Raw genomic sequence first — 15,675 nt, forward strand, 5'->3', positions numbered from 1 at the left:
GAAAAGGTGTCGTCTCTGCCGGGGCTGATGGTGTCGGCTTTGTGTCCGAGGCTGTGACATCCTCCTCTGCTGGGGAGCGGATTTTGAAAAGCGGCCGGAGGAGGAAGGGGCGGTGACCCGGAGCCTGAGTGGCCAGAGCCCGGCCCCCTGTGGACCAGAGCCCCGGAGACATGGAACTACAATAAGAGCTAAGAAAAATAACTCGATTTCTATAATCTGCATCACATTATTATTATTTTTATATATTTGCTAGTTTTATGCTTTTATCCAAAGTCTTTGTTTTATTGGTAACTTTTTTTTATTTCTTGTGTTATTGTAAATTACATATTTTATGTATGAAATGTGTTGTGCAAATAAAATGTATTATTACTATTATCATTATTATTATTATAATATAAAGTTCCACAATGATAAATTGAGGAGAGGGTCAGGTTTAAAGAAAGGGAATTTGGATAAAGCATAAGAATTTCATGTAAAAAAAAAAGTCAAATACAATAAGAAAAGACGAGATAATATAAGATTAAATAACATAAAATAATGTAAGATAAGACAAGATGTGATGTAATATGATGAGACTTTACTGATCCCATGTCAGTGAAGTTCGCAGCAGATGAGGTAGACAAGAGAATACACAAATCATACACATTTGACTGTGTAGTGTCAGGATATATTGAAACTGACCTATATGCTAAATATATGCATGCAAATTCACCATAGTAGAGTAAATAGCAGTATATTTGTATATAATCCCTTAATAGTCAAATGTAGGAAGCATGAGTGAACAAATTATAATAAAAAAGTAAACATCCAAAGAGCAATAATGTAAAATATAAAGTGTTAACAGGATTTCATAAAGAAAACTCCACAGAAGTTATAATTTAAAACGTGCATGGATGTGTCACTATATTGACTTCAATAGAAAATGTGCTTGAACGTCTCTAGTGTGTCGATGTAAAAACAAACTCCAACACCCAGAATGCCTTGCAGGGCCTTGCAGTGCTCTGCAGCACTATGGCCACAGTCATCTGGGCGTGGTTTAGTCGGTGAAACAGCTCCAACCCGGTAGTAGGAGTTTTATCCAACCGCTGATATATCTGGTTTTACCTCATTTACCGCTTCTCAACCCTGATGGTGGAGGATTGCAACAGATGAACATCACAGGTCTGTATTAAAAAAAAAAACAATATCCCTTCAAATACGTGTCGTAGTTATTAATCTGCAGATCTGTGCTGTGTTTGATTCATTCTAGCAGAGGTGACCCAATAGCAGCAGAGCAGCCTCAGCTGAACGTTGCCCTCTTTCCTCTCTGCAGTGCACAGGCTGGTGTCGTGAGGCAGGACAGTGATCGTCCCTCGGGTTCCTCAGAGAAGCAGCACACAGGGACTCAGGGTTTGGATCTTTGGGGACTCAGGGTTTGGATCCACCTGCAGATATGAACAGAGCTGTGTGGTTCCTGGTCACTGTCTACGTCTCAGTGCCGGTGATTCTCTACCTGTTCCCCTGCATTCTGGGCCACATCATATTTGCTCACTTGTGTAAGTAATGTGTGTTTCCAGTCCAGAGGGTTTCTTGTCTATGTTGTAGCACCACGAGTCAATATTTGTACATTTTAATTTAAAGAAACACAATGTAAAAAGGATCACTGACCTATGAGCACAGAACCATTCACAGGTGATGTAATATCATATATATAACACTGATTAGTGCTTAAGGTAAAGCCAGACTAATCAGTGTTAATATGCACTGGATTTCACCAACGATAACTAAATCCATCACATGTATTTAAACAGATAACAATAGATCAGATAAAATCATAAATCATTTTCTGTGAATTATCTACCAGCTTTAAATAGTTTCTCAGCAGCATGAAGAAAAAATAAATGCATGGTTTTGAAAACGTTCATTACCTAATTACCAACCTATTTATAACCTCACACAATAATACATGATTTGATATGATAGTATAGTATAGTATGATACAATACAATGTGATATGATAGAATAAGATGTGATACGATACAATACACAATAAGATACATATTGCGATACTTGATAGGATACAGTACTTTTGGATTAGGGAAATATTTCAAGTCTATAGATGATTTGATTTTTTTAATTACATTGACATTGATCAAATTTATGCTTATTGCATTGAATAAAGCATTATTTAGACTATTCACATAAACATATAGAGCAAAAATAAGTAAACACAATATTTTGTCATAGTTATTTTCTTTCCTGTTGTAAATTAGTAACACAATAGGATCATCGCTCAGTATGACTCCACTGAAAGTGACAAGTGCTGATACCGAACTATTGCAAATGCTGTCGTGCACAATTTGAGACACTAGGATACTTTACGATTATTGATTCTCAAAATGCACAGTATATAAAAACCGACACTGACCTTGTGTGCCATTGTGTGCTGCAGTGAGGTTTCCATTCTCGGCGGATCTGGGCCGACCTGAAGACGTTGTGAACCACACGCGCAACTTCTACCTCAACCCAGAGGAGGGGATCTCAGTGGGAGTATGGTGGGTCGTTGGGTTGATTCCCTTTGTGTCCACTCGAGTGTGCGTCTGCTCCTGAGAGTACCACGAACACGTGCATGTTTGGTACAGGTGGCCCCCCGAGTGAAGGGGACGGCGATCCACGCATCAGGCAGCACAGGACCACTTGAGAAGCTACTGTATATGTTTGAAAGACAAGTGTGTTTGTCCCCGATGCTCAGTCTTTCTCTCCGCTCTCCCTCTCTATCCAATGCGTCTCACAGGCATACGCTCCCTGCCAGCCAATGGGAGGACGCCGCGGGGAAAAGCCCCGAGTGGCCCCGGGAGACCCTGGGAGATGGCCGCCCTGTTATTATCTATCTCCATGGAAATGCAGGAACCAGGTGGGATGAGAGTGGCGGTGCAGAAACCCTTGAAATGATCCTAATAGAGTCTAGTGGGTATAACTCGGGCCCCCTGGGTTCAACCACAGGCACAATGCACACGAGGATTTGTAGGTTAGAGTCTGGAAGCCGGTTGTTTGTTGGTACTCATTACTCTCTCATGTGATCTGTGCAGGGCGATGAAACACAGAGTGGCTCTGGTGAAGGTAACGTTTTGATGTTTTACAACAGAATTTTCAGCTTTGGGGGTTTTGACGTCAAAGCTTTAAGATTAAAATTAGATTTTTCTATTTGCAGATCTTAAGTGAAGCCGGGTATCACATCTTATCTTTAGACTACAGAGGTAAGATGCTTGTTGTTGTTTTTGGCATCCTGGTGACATACACATGCTGTTTTATGAACGTGATTCTTCAGGATGGATATTGCTAGTAAATATGATTTTAAGTTTATTTCATGTTTCAGAAGTCAGCGACCAAAACAATGCATCACTTAGAGGATGAAGGTTGAAGGCCTCATCTGTAAAACATGGTTAAATACAATGGACTTTCATACTTTCTAAGACTGTGATTGTTGTGGACAGACAAACACAAACACATATATATCTATATCTATATATATTTAGATATAGATATAGATATATTTACTTATATTTGTTGGAGAATAGCTTGTAAAATTATATACTTTGTTATCATTTGGCCCAGCGGAAGTAAATAATCAACAATTAAAGTCCCTAGATTTAGTTTTACAAGAATACAAATGTGTAATAATACAATATAATATAGTATAATGTAATAACTTTATAAGCAGATATAAGGACATTATAAAAGGTTTATTCATAAACTATTTGTAAGCAGGTATTACTCTTACTTTAGTGATATACTATTATGATTATCATTTAAAAAATGTTTTCCAAAGGAGAAGTCATTTTTACATTGATAAACACTTAAATCAATATTTGTATTAGATGTTTATGTGTTTCTTATGAATGCTGAACAGAGGAACTTAAAATCAATGTAAAGCCAAAGTGAACACAACAGATCAGAGTTCACGATGTGCTGTTATTCTAGTGTCAGTAAACTCACAGTGTGTACTGGCTGCGCTCCCAGTGTTGAGGCTGTACGTTGTGTGTTCTCCAGGTTATGGAGACTCCAGCGGGGAGCCAAGTGAAGCCGGAATGACCCGTGACGCCCTCTACCTGTACCAGTGGGTAAAGACACAGAACCGAGGGAGTCTGGTCTGTATTTGGGGACATTCGCTCGGCTCCGGGTCAGTTTCAGACACTTGAACCATTAATCATGACACTAGTAGAGGAAACATCTGATTAGACATCTTTAAAAAACATGTTTCTTTTGTTGCTGCAGGGTGGCAACTAATGCGGCGGTGAAACTACAAGAGCAAGGTGAGTTAAAGTCTTTAAAGGCCCTGCACAATCACAGTATTACGTATTATGATTATAGATTATACTTCTTCTTAGGGCTTTGTTAGAGACTGTGTTTGATTGGCCTCCCTCTCCTGGTGGCTTTACATCTACTGTTAAATAAGTATTTCTTCTTCCATCTTGTTTTAGGTTCTGATGCCGATGCTTTGATCCTTGAGGGTCCATTCACGAGAATTGGAGACGTCGTGATCACTCATCCGGTCGCTAAGGTGAGACCAGATGTTCCATTTTACAAAACTGACAGATTTTAACCTTTAACATCCACTGTTTGTGGTTTTTCTTTAAATTGTACCTTTGTTTCTTCCAGATGTACACGTTCCTTCCCGGGTTCGAGAGCTTGCTGTGGAGCATACTTGAAACTAACGACCTAGTGTTTGCAAATGATCAAAAGCAAGTGTACTCAAATACTCAAATTTCATGATAACATGTTTATATCATAGCTTCCGTGGTGCATGATGGATGTTAAACATGTTTATCCTCCGTCTCTTCACAGTTTAAAGGTCCTGACCAGTCCTCTTCTTATACTGCACTCAGAGGACGACAACATTGTACCTTATCACATGGGTCAGAAGGTGCTGAGTCATCTCTTTTTAGATCGTCTCCCACTGGGTGCTGTTTCTGCCTCTTCCCTGAACTACTGCACATTTTCTTTTCTGTCTGCAGCTGCACCAGATCTCACTCCAGACTCAGAAGGAACAAAACACGGATGTTCACGTTGAAATGGTCTCCTACAGCGCGCACCTGGGATTCTCCCACAGCAGCATCTACTTAGATCCTAATCTGTCTAACGTGGTTAGGTAGGTTTATCGCTTCACACAAAAATCACAAGTTTTTCATTCCGTGGTTTCCATCTGTGCTGTACGCCGCATTAATTACCTTCACCAAGGAGGTTATGTTTTTATCCCCGTCCTTTTGTATTGAATTTTCAAAATTATTTCAATAGTGACTGTTGGGGCCTTGGTGGAGGTGTGCGCTCTACTCAGTCATAATTATGTGTCTTATTGTGTTGCAGGGGATTTCTACAGAAGCTGATTCAGTAATGCAGCTCGAGGGAAGTGCGTCTTTTTGTCGTTTTGTTGCTTCTGTGCATCTTTATTTTTTGCGAAAAAGTGGAAAAACCTGAAATGAAATTGAAATAAAAGCCCTCGAGATGACATCACACAGAAAGTTTTTTTTTATTTCAACACTGGGAAGAAATACTGTTGATCACAAATGAAGAAGGTTTGTGTCTTTATCTCAAGTTTTTACTGATGGAGAAATAAATCCTGTAATTTTGTTTTCAGTCAGTTACATTCAGCAGATCCCTGTAGGAATGACATTAGGAATTCAGTTGAGTCGGCTGTTCTGTGACTGAGGTCCTACTGAATTCCTGAAGTGCACCCCCCCCCCCCCCCCACACACACACGTCCTGTGAACCAGGAATTTTAAATATGAACAAGTGATTTGTAAATATTTGACCCTGCTCTTCACTGACTGTGTGGGTTGAAGGACTGTAACAGACGAGTCTCAATGCAAGTGCCCGGAATGTGTTCAGAAAACTAAACTATAGGTGCAGAGGTGATTTCTGAAACAAGCTCTAGAAAAAGCTCAGAGACGTGTGACCGGAAGGTGAAAGGCTCAGAACCAGCTTCACATTTTCTTCAGAGCTCTGGCCGTTTCCACGATGGCCTCCCGCGGCTCGTTGGGCGCCGGGATCTTCAGGTCGGTCGGCTCGACGCCCCACACCTGGGTGGCGTACTCCGTGATGGTTCTGTCGCTGGAGAACTTCCCCGTGGCTGCGATGTTCCTGATCACCATCTTCGTCCACTCCTTGGGATTCTTTTAGTGAAAGATAAAACATTTTAAATTCATGGCTGCTTCTGGAACACGCACTGCAGTAGTTTTTATCAACGAAAGGGGAATAGACAAGATATCAAAAAAGGAGCAGGACAGACGAACATAAATCCAGAGAAATGTTTGTGAATTCAACTTGATCCACGTCCATCTGAGTTGTTACCTGATAGAGCAGGCTGACCTTCTCTTGACATTCCATGTAGTCGTCAAAGTCTGCAAACACTTTGAAACTGGAGCAGGAGACAAAGGGAGAATAAATCTGTCAAATCTGACGCCCTGATTTAAAAAACTTTGCAGAAGTGGAGCATCAATCGTTTAAAGATCCAAATCTACCACGAGACAGGAGTGTTGCTCACCGGTCATGTTTGAAGAGCATGTTGGTGAGGTCTTTGAAAAGCTCTGGATTTTCGGGACAGAAGAATCCACCTGTGATCTGGTCCATCACTTGTTGCAGCTCAGGGTTCCTCTTGTAGTAAGTCATCGCGTCATAGCTGGAAAAAGAACAAATGAAAGGTAGATTTAATTCTTACTTTATCGTCATTCAGACAGAATCTAATTAAAGTTGCTTCCAGCTCAGGAATATCATTTAAAATGCTGTTTCCTCAGTAGATAAAAAAGTTAAGTAAAAAAACAATATGACCAGAAGAAGTAAAGAATAAATAGATAAATATTGTACAATCAGAAAAAATGAATTAATCAACACATATTGAATAAATAGATAAATAAGCATTAAAAACATTAAGTTCATTGCACATATACATGTGATGCGAGTGTACCTCAAACATCATAAAAAGCTCCAGATCTTAACCCCTTGTAGAAAGAAGCCTTTACCCCTCTTTGTCCAGCGCAGCCACGTCCTCCACCCTCATGCCGAAGATGAACAGGTTCTCCTCTCCGGCCTCCTCGGCCATCTCCACGTTGGCTCCGTCCATGGTGCCGATGGTCAGAGCTCCGTTCAGCATGAACTTCATGTTCCCGGTTCCTGAGGCCTCGGTGCCGGCAGTGGAGATCTGCTGGGACAGATCTGTGGCAGGGATCACTGAGGAAAAACACAGACCGCCATTAGAACTTAAGAAGAAAGTAAAGGTCAATTAACTTTGGTGAATAATCCTTTTGATTTGAGAGGAAAGAAACTTTTCATGTGTGTTTGTTTGATTGTTAGCAGGATTACGCAAAAACTGCTCAACTGATTTCCATGAAATTACGTTTAGGGGAGGGGCATATTCCAAAGTGGATCCCAAGGAATTTCTGTGAGGATGGAAAAATTAAGTGTGTATAATTTGATTCTATAAATGTGGTTTCATGAGAGGATAAAAAAATCCGGCTGGTGTTGAATTGAGTCTTCTGCGTGGTACCTTTCTCTGCGAGCGACACCCTGTAGTTCTCCAGGTAGATGACCTTCAGCTTGTTTCCCACCAGGGGGTCGTTGTTCACCACGTTGGCCACTGAGGTGATCAGCTTGATGATCAGTTTGGCCATGTGATACCCTGGAGCCGCCTGTAGAGAGCGACAGAGGACAAGTTACTGTTAGAACAGTTCTACTCTTTGTCTTTTCTCTGTGATTCGTTGTTTGATATGTTTGCTCTGGCAGAGCTGGTACCTTTCCACCGATGATCACCGTTCGTGGCACGAAAAGAGCTTTGGGGCTTTTTCTGATGCCTTAGAAACAAAACACAGGGAACAAACTCATCATGAGAGAAAAAACGAAAAACTGCTCCTGCACTCAGGCCTCTGAAGTTAAGAGGTCAACACAACAACATGTTTACATAGACTGTAAATAAAGTTTCTGTCATTTGAGTTTTTTTTTTAATTACTTCTTTAATGCTTTAAAACTGGGGATGAAACATGATGATGGACAGCTGAGTCTGACTCATGATTGGTCGAGCCCATGACCTCGATACAGAGGCTCCACCCACAGAGTACGACTCGGCTCGGACTCTGGCTCCAAATACACAGGATTCGTATCGTGGGACTAAGTTGAAACGCATCTTAATTTACAGTTCATGGATTTTCATGATGATCCTTATAAAACAGTTTCCTAGTTGAGGGTCCGGCAGATCATCATTAGCAACACAGACACTTATACTCTGCAGGTGAAGGGGGATCTGCAGCCTATATCTCAGAAAAGTCAAGGTCTCAAGCTTTTCCCAGCCTGATGACTCAATGGAAAATTCCTACACTGGATTGACTTTGCAGATGCAGGTGATTCTCAGCGTTTGTTTTTGCGTACGTGCAGCACCAGGCGGGCGGGGACTCTTCCACACCCGGACACGTCACACTGTGTCATGTCCCCTCTCACTTCATCAGAATCAGACCCATGACGAGCTCACTTACGGTTGTACATGGCGATGATGTGCAGGCAGTTGAGGAGCTGCCGCTTGTACTCGTGGATTCTCTTCACGTGCACGTCGAACATGGAGGACGGGTTGATTTTCACCCTGTACTCTTTCTCCAGGTACTGAGCGAATTTCACCTTGTTGTCCTGTGAGAAAAAAAAAATCAGAAACACACATGACGATGGAGATCATTCCCTGAGGTTGTAGTTTGCTGAGTCAGAGGTGGCAGCCTGTCTGGACAGGTGCACGAGTGTGAAGCAGTAAAATGTGATCAGGCAAAGAACAAATTTAACAGACTTCAATGTCTCTGCCTGCTCTGACATGCAGAGGAAATAAACACGTCAGAGTATTTCACTACTCGCTGGTTCATGGTGCAACAGGACATTCGGAACAAACTGTGCATGTATGGCAACAGACACCAGTCAGTTGTGTATTATGAGTTCTGGGACACATAATATGCTATGGGAGGCTAAATCTGAGCAAATTTGCAGTTCAGGTAAACTTCATAAAGTCAGATAAAATCTATAAGCTGCCTGTGTAGAGAACAAAAACATAAATTCTGGAACAACAGAGGCAGTTGCACGAATTTGGACAAGTTGTGACATCCTCTGTTCTCCGGAGAAAAGAACAAAGGAACCTCAGTGAGACAGAAGTGAGGACAGAAGTGCATGTCACACAATCATAGGAGGGTTTGACTCATTCTGCAGAAAGTGTTCAGTTTATATATTAGTATATAATAACACAAAAAACACTCTTGAATGTATTTGAATGAAAATTAAGTTGGAATATTAACCCCCACGATAAGTGCTTCAAAACTGAACTTAAGTACGATACTCGAGTAAATGTACTTGATTATTCCCCCCCCCCCCTGCTCTGGACTCGTACCTGTTTCACTTTGGAGACGTCTCGGATGAAGGCAGCGTCGTCCACAAAGTCCTTGAGCCTCTGCAGCTGACTGAGGTCCTTCACATAATCCTCCCCGATGACCTGAAGCAGACAGCGAGCAAAACAAACTGACTCAGATATAAATTTTAAACCACAGGCTGCAAGAGATTCAAGAGACGAGGCTCTGCCAAGAATCGATACAAGCGACAGCTGGCGAGGAGGACGCCGGGTCTTAACCAGCAAACTGTTTCTTGGCACTCGGTCATTTATCATCTGTTGCTGTGGAAGTTTCTACAAACCTCAGCGATGAGCTCGGCCAGTCCGGGGTTGCAGAGCAGCAGCCAGCGTCGGGGAGTGATGCCGTTGGTTTTGTTCTGGAACTTGTCGGGCTCCATTTCATTGAAATCACGAAACCTGCAGAAAATGGGAAATGTTGGAGACAAGAGTTGGTGTAGCAGGAGAAAAAAAGGAGAGATCTGGATTAAGTGGTTCATTGAGAACCGGATGTGAAAACTCACACTTGAGTCTTGATGATGTTGGAGTGTATCTCAGCGACTCCGTTGACGGCGTGTGAGCCCACGATGCACAGGTGAGCCATGTTCACCCTCTTGCAGCCGTCCTCCTCAATCAGAGACATCTTCCTCAGCTTGTCCACGTCTTTCGGATACAGAGTTGCGATTCTCTGCAGACGTCCAAGAAAAAGAGCTCAGACCTCAGGCGATGCATACATAATTGACGAGGTCAGTCGACAGCAGGCCTTGTTTTCTTCTTTTTGATGATTGCAAACATTAAGACTCTTTTCATCAGTTTGAGATTGCATCGAGTTTCACGGTTTCAAAGAAAACGTTTGAAAATGAGGAAGTGGCTGACAGCTAAAGTTCAAATCAGCTTTATGAGGTGTCAGGATCCATCTTCCTCTTCCTCGAGTTTTAAATTCCTTATAACTACAAACACGTCTCTCTGTCTGTGAGGTACATACGTCGAGGTGGGCCTGGTTGATCTGGTAGATGATCTGCAGGTGTCTGGGCAGCAGCGTCTCCAGCAGCTGCACGGGCCATCGCTCCAGAGCCTCGGGGAGGACCGTGTGGTTGGTGTAGGCGAAGGTGCGTTTGGTCAGATCCCAGGCCTGCAGAGCCGGGCGGAGTTTAATGATTTCAAGGAGTCAAAAATCGTAATCCTTAAATTGTTTGACATGTATATGATTTCTTGATTTATAGCAGGAAATATAAATAAAAATGACAAATCAGCAGAATCTGCCTCGGACCCACCGTGTCCCAATCAATCTTCTCGATGTCCACGAAGATCCTCATCAGCTCGGGGATGGCCATGGCTGGATGAGTGTCATTCAGCTGCACGGCGACCTGGAGGAACATATAAAAGTACAAACGTTAAAAGGTCAAAACAGTTAAGTGTAGTAAAATAAAATAAAATATTAACACTAAAACTTTAGCAAACAAAATAGTCAAGGAATAATGATGCTATAATTAATAAAACAGAAAATAAAAGGGTTTTTAATTTATGAAGAAAAATCTCTCTGGAATGTTGAATATCATGAGCATTGTTTTGATTCTTCTATGGTGAAGACAGTGAAATAATTATTAGTATTATTAAAGGTCCAGCTGTGAAACCCTGTCAGGGTAAACATGGGAGTGTGTTTAATATAAATCTTTGTGTTATATCCTCAGAGCTTCTCTCTAAGCAGGGATTTCTCTCCACGTTACATCTGCTGGCAAATAATCCATTTTTACAAAGCAGTGCAAACATTGCAGGATTATTTATGGTGATTATCTCTTCAGCTCTTCTCTCAGATCTCGGCTCCGCTTCACTTATCTCTCGACTGCAAACATTACAAGTTGGAGGCTCTTCTACTCGGGAAGAAGAAAACTGTAACGATCATGTAGAAAGTTAAGAAGTGAAATGGAGTAGGATGACTCACTTCCACTGAAGCAGACACCTCTTCAGGGGGAAACTCACCTTGTCGGGGAAGCTGTGGAAGGACGTGCGAGCGGGCGTTCCTTTCTTCGTGGTCTTGAAGCGGCGGATGATGTCTTGTAGCGTCGCGGCCACCACAAAATATTCCTGCTTCAGACGAAGTTCTTTTCCTTCAAAGAACTGAAACAAACAGATGTGACCCCAGACATGTTAAAGACTTTGATCTTAGTACAACAGAAGTTGGACGTTGTGTCCAAAACCACAGAACAACAAACGTTGGACTCACATTGTCGTTGGGGTAAAGCACACGGGAGATGTTCTCTGCCAGATTTCTGTCCAGCACCGCCTCGATGTAATCTCCAACATTGACTGCAGACAAATACAATGAATTTGAGTCACACTGATAACACAGCATGTACATATTATACTTGACAATAGGGTTGCAAAATTCCGGGAATATTCAAAGTTGGAAACTTTCCATGGGAATTAACGGGAATATACGGGAATTAACAGGAATAAACTGGGAAGGTTGTGGGTAATTTATACTAACTGTATTTACCTTGTCATACAGACATAAATATAAACATTTTGTTTTGTCATAGGCTGATTTGAGCCCTGAGGAAGCTTTGGGCACGTGACTATATGCTTCTGCATCTTTGTTTCATTCTTAACATAGGCCTCTGCAGAGTATTTGCAAATGTACACAGCCTTTCCTTCTACATTGGCTGGGGTGAAATGTCTCCACACATGAGATAGTGAATGTGGCATTGTTCTGTAGAATAAGATCAGAAAACAGCTTATAAAAAAACACTAATGAATGCCAGAGCTATAAATAGTTGGCCCAACAATTGGAATCGTCTTTAAAAATATTTTACAATTGATGGATAAATGAATAGAAATAGGGTAGATGAAAGGATGAACAATCCTCAATCAGCATGCTAATATATTTTCCCCAGTAATATCATAGAAACTTACCTGACTAGTCCTGCACGCTATCTGTGCATGTGATGGAGAAATGCACAGTGCAGGGTTGAAATTCAACGTGCAGCATGTGCTGTATTCCATACATCTTTAAAATAGAGTTTTGAATGATGTTTTTAAGCGTTTAGTTTGTGTATTTTTTTTTTTTTTTTCAAAATTCCCGAGCTTAATATTCCCATGTAAAGTTTCCAGAATCGGAAATTTACCAGAAATTGTCCACCCCTTTGCAGCCCTACTTGACAATACTCAGGATTTAGATTAAAAGTTAAACTCTGCAGGAGAAATTACTGCATTTGAGCGATTTGTCAACAGGTAACTTGCGGCCTGTGGCATGTTACAGTTGTTGCAGCAGTTTCCGTCTTTCTTGCAACGTTTCTGTCGAAAGCTGTTTTGCAAGAAAAGTTTTTTTATTTTAAGAAACGTGAAGCCGTCGTCCGGACTCACAGTCTCTCAGGTTGAAGTCATTGGGGGCGCGAGCGGACCAAAGCCTCATGGTGTTCACCGTGTTGTTCATGTAGCCGGGGATGGGCGTGTCGTACGGCATCGCCAGGACCACCTGCACAGAGAACAGTGGAAAACATCTGAGTCGGCTGCTCAGTGAAGGTGGATATCTTGGGAAGACTGAGATAAAAAAATAAATGTACCTCCGCCAATGAGGTTATATTTTCAACCTCTGAACTTTTGTCTGTTGGATACACAAACTACACATGAAACCTGGTGGAAGGATGCAGTATGGCTCCGGGAAGAAACTTGTAAATTTAGGTGTGGATCCAAATCAGGGGGCAGATCTGTTATAGATCTGTTATAGCAATAGATCTTGTTGAATAAAATCATTGCAATATGGTGCAGCTTGATTTTCAGGGGACTGTTAGGCCTTGTATGTATTGTACTGAGTGCCATCAACAGTTCAGCATCATTACCTGAGTGTCGACCCACTTGGAGCCATCTTTGGTGTCCTCCACATGACCATAGAAGTGAACCGGCAGCATGTACTCAGGACGCGCCTTCTCCCAGGGGTTTCCATGTCTCAGCCAATCATCGGCCTCCTCCACCTACGTTAAAATCAGTCGGGGGGGCAAAGACTAGAAGCTTTAATGTGACCCCGATGGTGACGTTGAGGCAGAGAAGGTTGAGCAACACTGATCCTGGTCAGTGTTCAGAGGTGCATGTTTACACTGAGGGTCTGAACTGCAAATAAGCAGCAGAAATCAAAAGGGCAAAGGCCTTTAGTTTTGGAGTCCGCTTATCGCAGGACTGTTTATTTTGTTATGTTTTTTAAAAAACCGACCTCTGTCAGATTCTAACAAGAGCTGGCACCACTTCAGGGGCACTTAGGAGACCAGAGGGAAGTCACAGTTAATGATTAGCCTGTGATGTAGTCTGACACAATTCATGTTCACACTTTACTCTGACTCCTAACAGCAAGAACACAGGCCAAGAGGGGAAGCCTGGATTTCAAAGTAAAAGATAAGAACAGATTTATGAACTCCTCATTCTCAAGCTTACCATTTCCCGGGAAAATAAAGTTATCAGATTGTATTTTGAAAGTTAAAGACAGCTGAAGACAAGCGTACCTGCCAGCCGTCCCTTATCTTCTGGTTAAAGATTCCATATTCATATCGAATGCCGTAGCCGTACGCGGCCAGACCCAAGGTGGCCATGGAGTCCAAGAAACAAGCTGTAGTGCAGGACAGACATTCACAATCACACATAAAATCTAAATCTAAACTTCATAGTGCAGAATTGATAAACTAAACGTCAGTTAATGGAGATGGAAGTTCAGTGTTGCAACATTTCTGGTGGTGGCCAGTTGCTTCATGTGTTCAGTGAGTTCACAGAGGTATTTAGAGGTAACTGCTAAAATAATAATGGGGTATGGTTGTGACTGACATCGAAATGTTATCTATCATCTCTTGCAACTTCCTCTTCCTCTTCATTTCTGCAGCCTGTTACCTGCCAGTCTCCCCAGACCTCCGTTCCCAAGACCTGCGTCCTCCTCCATCTCCTCCAGCTCCTCCATGTCCAGGCCGAGCTGCAGCAGAGACGGCAAATTGAAAAAAATGTCATGAAAAAAAATCGAATGTGTATCAGAAACACCTCAATGATTATTATATTTCAACATTTAGGGGAGGTGTTTGAGGTTGTTGAGGCCTCTGCTTGGTGTGAGTTTCAGTCTGACTTGGTAGATTGCTTCATCGCAGGCGTTCTGCAGCCCCAGGTTGATCATGGTGTTCTGCAGCGTCCTGCCCATGTAGAACTCCAGAGACAGATAATACACCCTCTGCACGGAGAGAAACAAAAGACAGCCTGAAGAAAACACATACTTATATACAGCTATATGACATTTATCTGCTTCGGTTGATTATGTCACGAAGGGGCAGAAACGTGCAGCAAACACACAAAACTGGAACAAGCTAACTTTTTCCTGCACAAAATAGCTGCGTACACATGATGCAATGACCCACGAATACTGGGCTGTTTCAACAGTCTTATGCAACGGGGAAAAAAACCATTGCACACAACCTACTTCCCATTAAAAAAGGTAAATGTGACACACTAGTAAACTTGACGGGTAGAACAGGCCTGTCTGCATCTGACAAAACGTGCAGAGTGAATAGAGAGATAGAGCTGAGCAATAAAACAATATGACTAATTACTATCAATAACAATAAGACAAAAGTATATGTTATTCTTCATCAGTAGTCACTAGTATTAAATCCAAATACCTCAATTTTTTTCTGCTCAGAAAGAGGGATTTAAAACCACAACTTCAGAAATTAGTATTTAAACTTAAAACAAATCAAAATGTGACATTTATCGTGATAATTATCGTTATCTGCTGGTATAATGTTCCATATATTTAACCTTACATGTGTAAAAATAAGTGTTACAACCTGTGGAGCGTGTTGTTCCTGTACAGTTGTTTAGTTTAGACCCAGACTTTTGTTTTGATTTTACCTTTGGATCCGCCTCATAATAAAACTGCTGCGTCCGGATCCATCGCCCCACCAGGTGGTCCCTCACGGTGTGGGCCAGGGCAAAGTAGTAGTCCCTGGGGTTGGCTATGTTCCTGTCTTTGACCAGGGTGAAGTGCAGGTGTCGGTTGAAGCCCTTCTTCAGCTCGGCCACGTTCTCCACCCCCACGATGCCCCTGATGCTGATCTGCTTGCGCTTCTCCTGGTCGGTGAGCGGGGTCGCCATGCTGGGGAGGCAGGTGTGGGGTGTTCCCTGGTCGAGCTGGAGCTGACTGCCCTGTCTGGAGGTGAAGTTCACCGGGAACACGGAGGTGCTTGTCCCCGCAGCAGTCCCCGCCCTGTGCCGCCTGTCATTGGTGAGGACAGGGGGGAGGGTGTCTCCCTGCCAGGCCTCGGCTGAGC

The 15,675-nt window shown here is 42.4% G+C and overlaps 2 protein-coding genes across 4 annotated transcripts; one reads left to right on the forward strand and one right to left on the reverse strand.

Moving 5' to 3' along the window:
• Window positions 1-1,006: 1,006 nt before the first annotated feature.
• On the forward strand, window positions 1,007-5,485 carry LOC128450613 (lysophosphatidylserine lipase ABHD12). Of its 3 annotated transcripts, none has more exons than XM_053434181.1 (13): window positions 1,007-1,161; window positions 1,313-1,535; window positions 2,432-2,534; window positions 2,774-2,893; window positions 3,069-3,099; window positions 3,191-3,236; window positions 4,030-4,159; window positions 4,255-4,292; window positions 4,461-4,540; window positions 4,639-4,721; window positions 4,825-4,903; window positions 4,995-5,128; window positions 5,344-5,485. In XM_053434181.1, exons 2-13 carry the CDS (start codon window positions 1,433-1,435, stop codon window positions 5,369-5,371), a joined length of 975 nt encoding a protein of 324 aa, XP_053290156.1. In that variant the 5' UTR covers window positions 1,007-1,161; window positions 1,313-1,432; the 3' UTR covers window positions 5,372-5,485. The 3 variants fall into 3 exon arrangements, with proteins under 3 accessions (XP_053290156.1, XP_053290155.1, XP_053290157.1); XM_053434180.1 differs by having other exon boundaries at window positions 1,013-1,161; window positions 1,253-1,535; XM_053434182.1 differs by having other exon boundaries at window positions 1,020-1,161; window positions 1,250-1,535.
• Window positions 5,486-5,487: 2 nt separating this feature from the next.
• On the reverse strand, window positions 5,488-15,606 carry pygl (phosphorylase, glycogen, liver). The gene is made up of 20 exons (XM_053434163.1): window positions 15,257-15,606; window positions 14,478-14,579; window positions 14,252-14,330; window positions 13,873-13,976; window positions 13,219-13,350; window positions 12,743-12,854; window positions 11,604-11,686; window positions 11,360-11,497; window positions 10,654-10,746; window positions 10,365-10,511; window positions 9,904-10,067; window positions 9,685-9,799; window positions 9,386-9,487; window positions 8,499-8,646; window positions 7,765-7,823; window positions 7,520-7,661; window positions 6,996-7,203; window positions 6,521-6,655; window positions 6,328-6,394; window positions 5,488-6,149 (listed from the first exon to the last, which is right to left on the reverse strand). Exons 1-20 carry the CDS (start codon window positions 15,497-15,499, stop codon window positions 5,961-5,963), a joined length of 2,562 nt encoding a protein of 853 aa, XP_053290138.1. The 5' UTR covers window positions 15,500-15,606; the 3' UTR covers window positions 5,488-5,960.
• Between the last annotated feature and the right edge of the window lie 69 nt (window positions 15,607-15,675).

This window comes from Pleuronectes platessa, chromosome 11, assembly GCF_947347685.1.
Source record: "Pleuronectes platessa chromosome 11, fPlePla1.1, whole genome shotgun sequence".
Taxonomy (NCBI): domain Eukaryota; kingdom Metazoa; phylum Chordata; class Actinopteri; order Pleuronectiformes; family Pleuronectidae; genus Pleuronectes; species Pleuronectes platessa.

Bases quoted from the DNA above. Each gene is read 5' to 3' on its own strand.
- LOC128450613 (XM_053434181.1), top strand. From the start codon at position 1,433: ATGAACAGAGCTGTGTGGTTCCTGGTCACTGTCTACGTCTCAGTGCCG. The intron at 2,894-3,068 runs GTGGGATGAGAG...TGATCTGTGCAG, and splicing joins CATGGAAATGCAGGAACCAG to GGCGATGAAACACAGAGTGG. The intron at 4,160-4,254 runs GTCAGTTTCAGA...TTGTTGCTGCAG, and splicing joins GGACATTCGCTCGGCTCCGG to GGTGGCAACTAATGCGGCGG.
- pygl (XM_053434163.1), bottom strand. From the start codon at position 15,499: ATGGCGACCCCGCTCACCGACCAGGAGAAGCGCAAGCAGATCAGCATC. The intron at 10,512-10,653 runs GTGGGTCCGAGG...CCGGCTCTGCAG, and splicing joins AGAAGATTGATTGGGACACG to GCCTGGGATCTGACCAAACG. The intron at 10,068-10,364 runs GTATGTACCTCA...GGACGTCTGCAG, and splicing joins TCAACCAGGCCCACCTCGAC to AGAATCGCAACTCTGTATCC.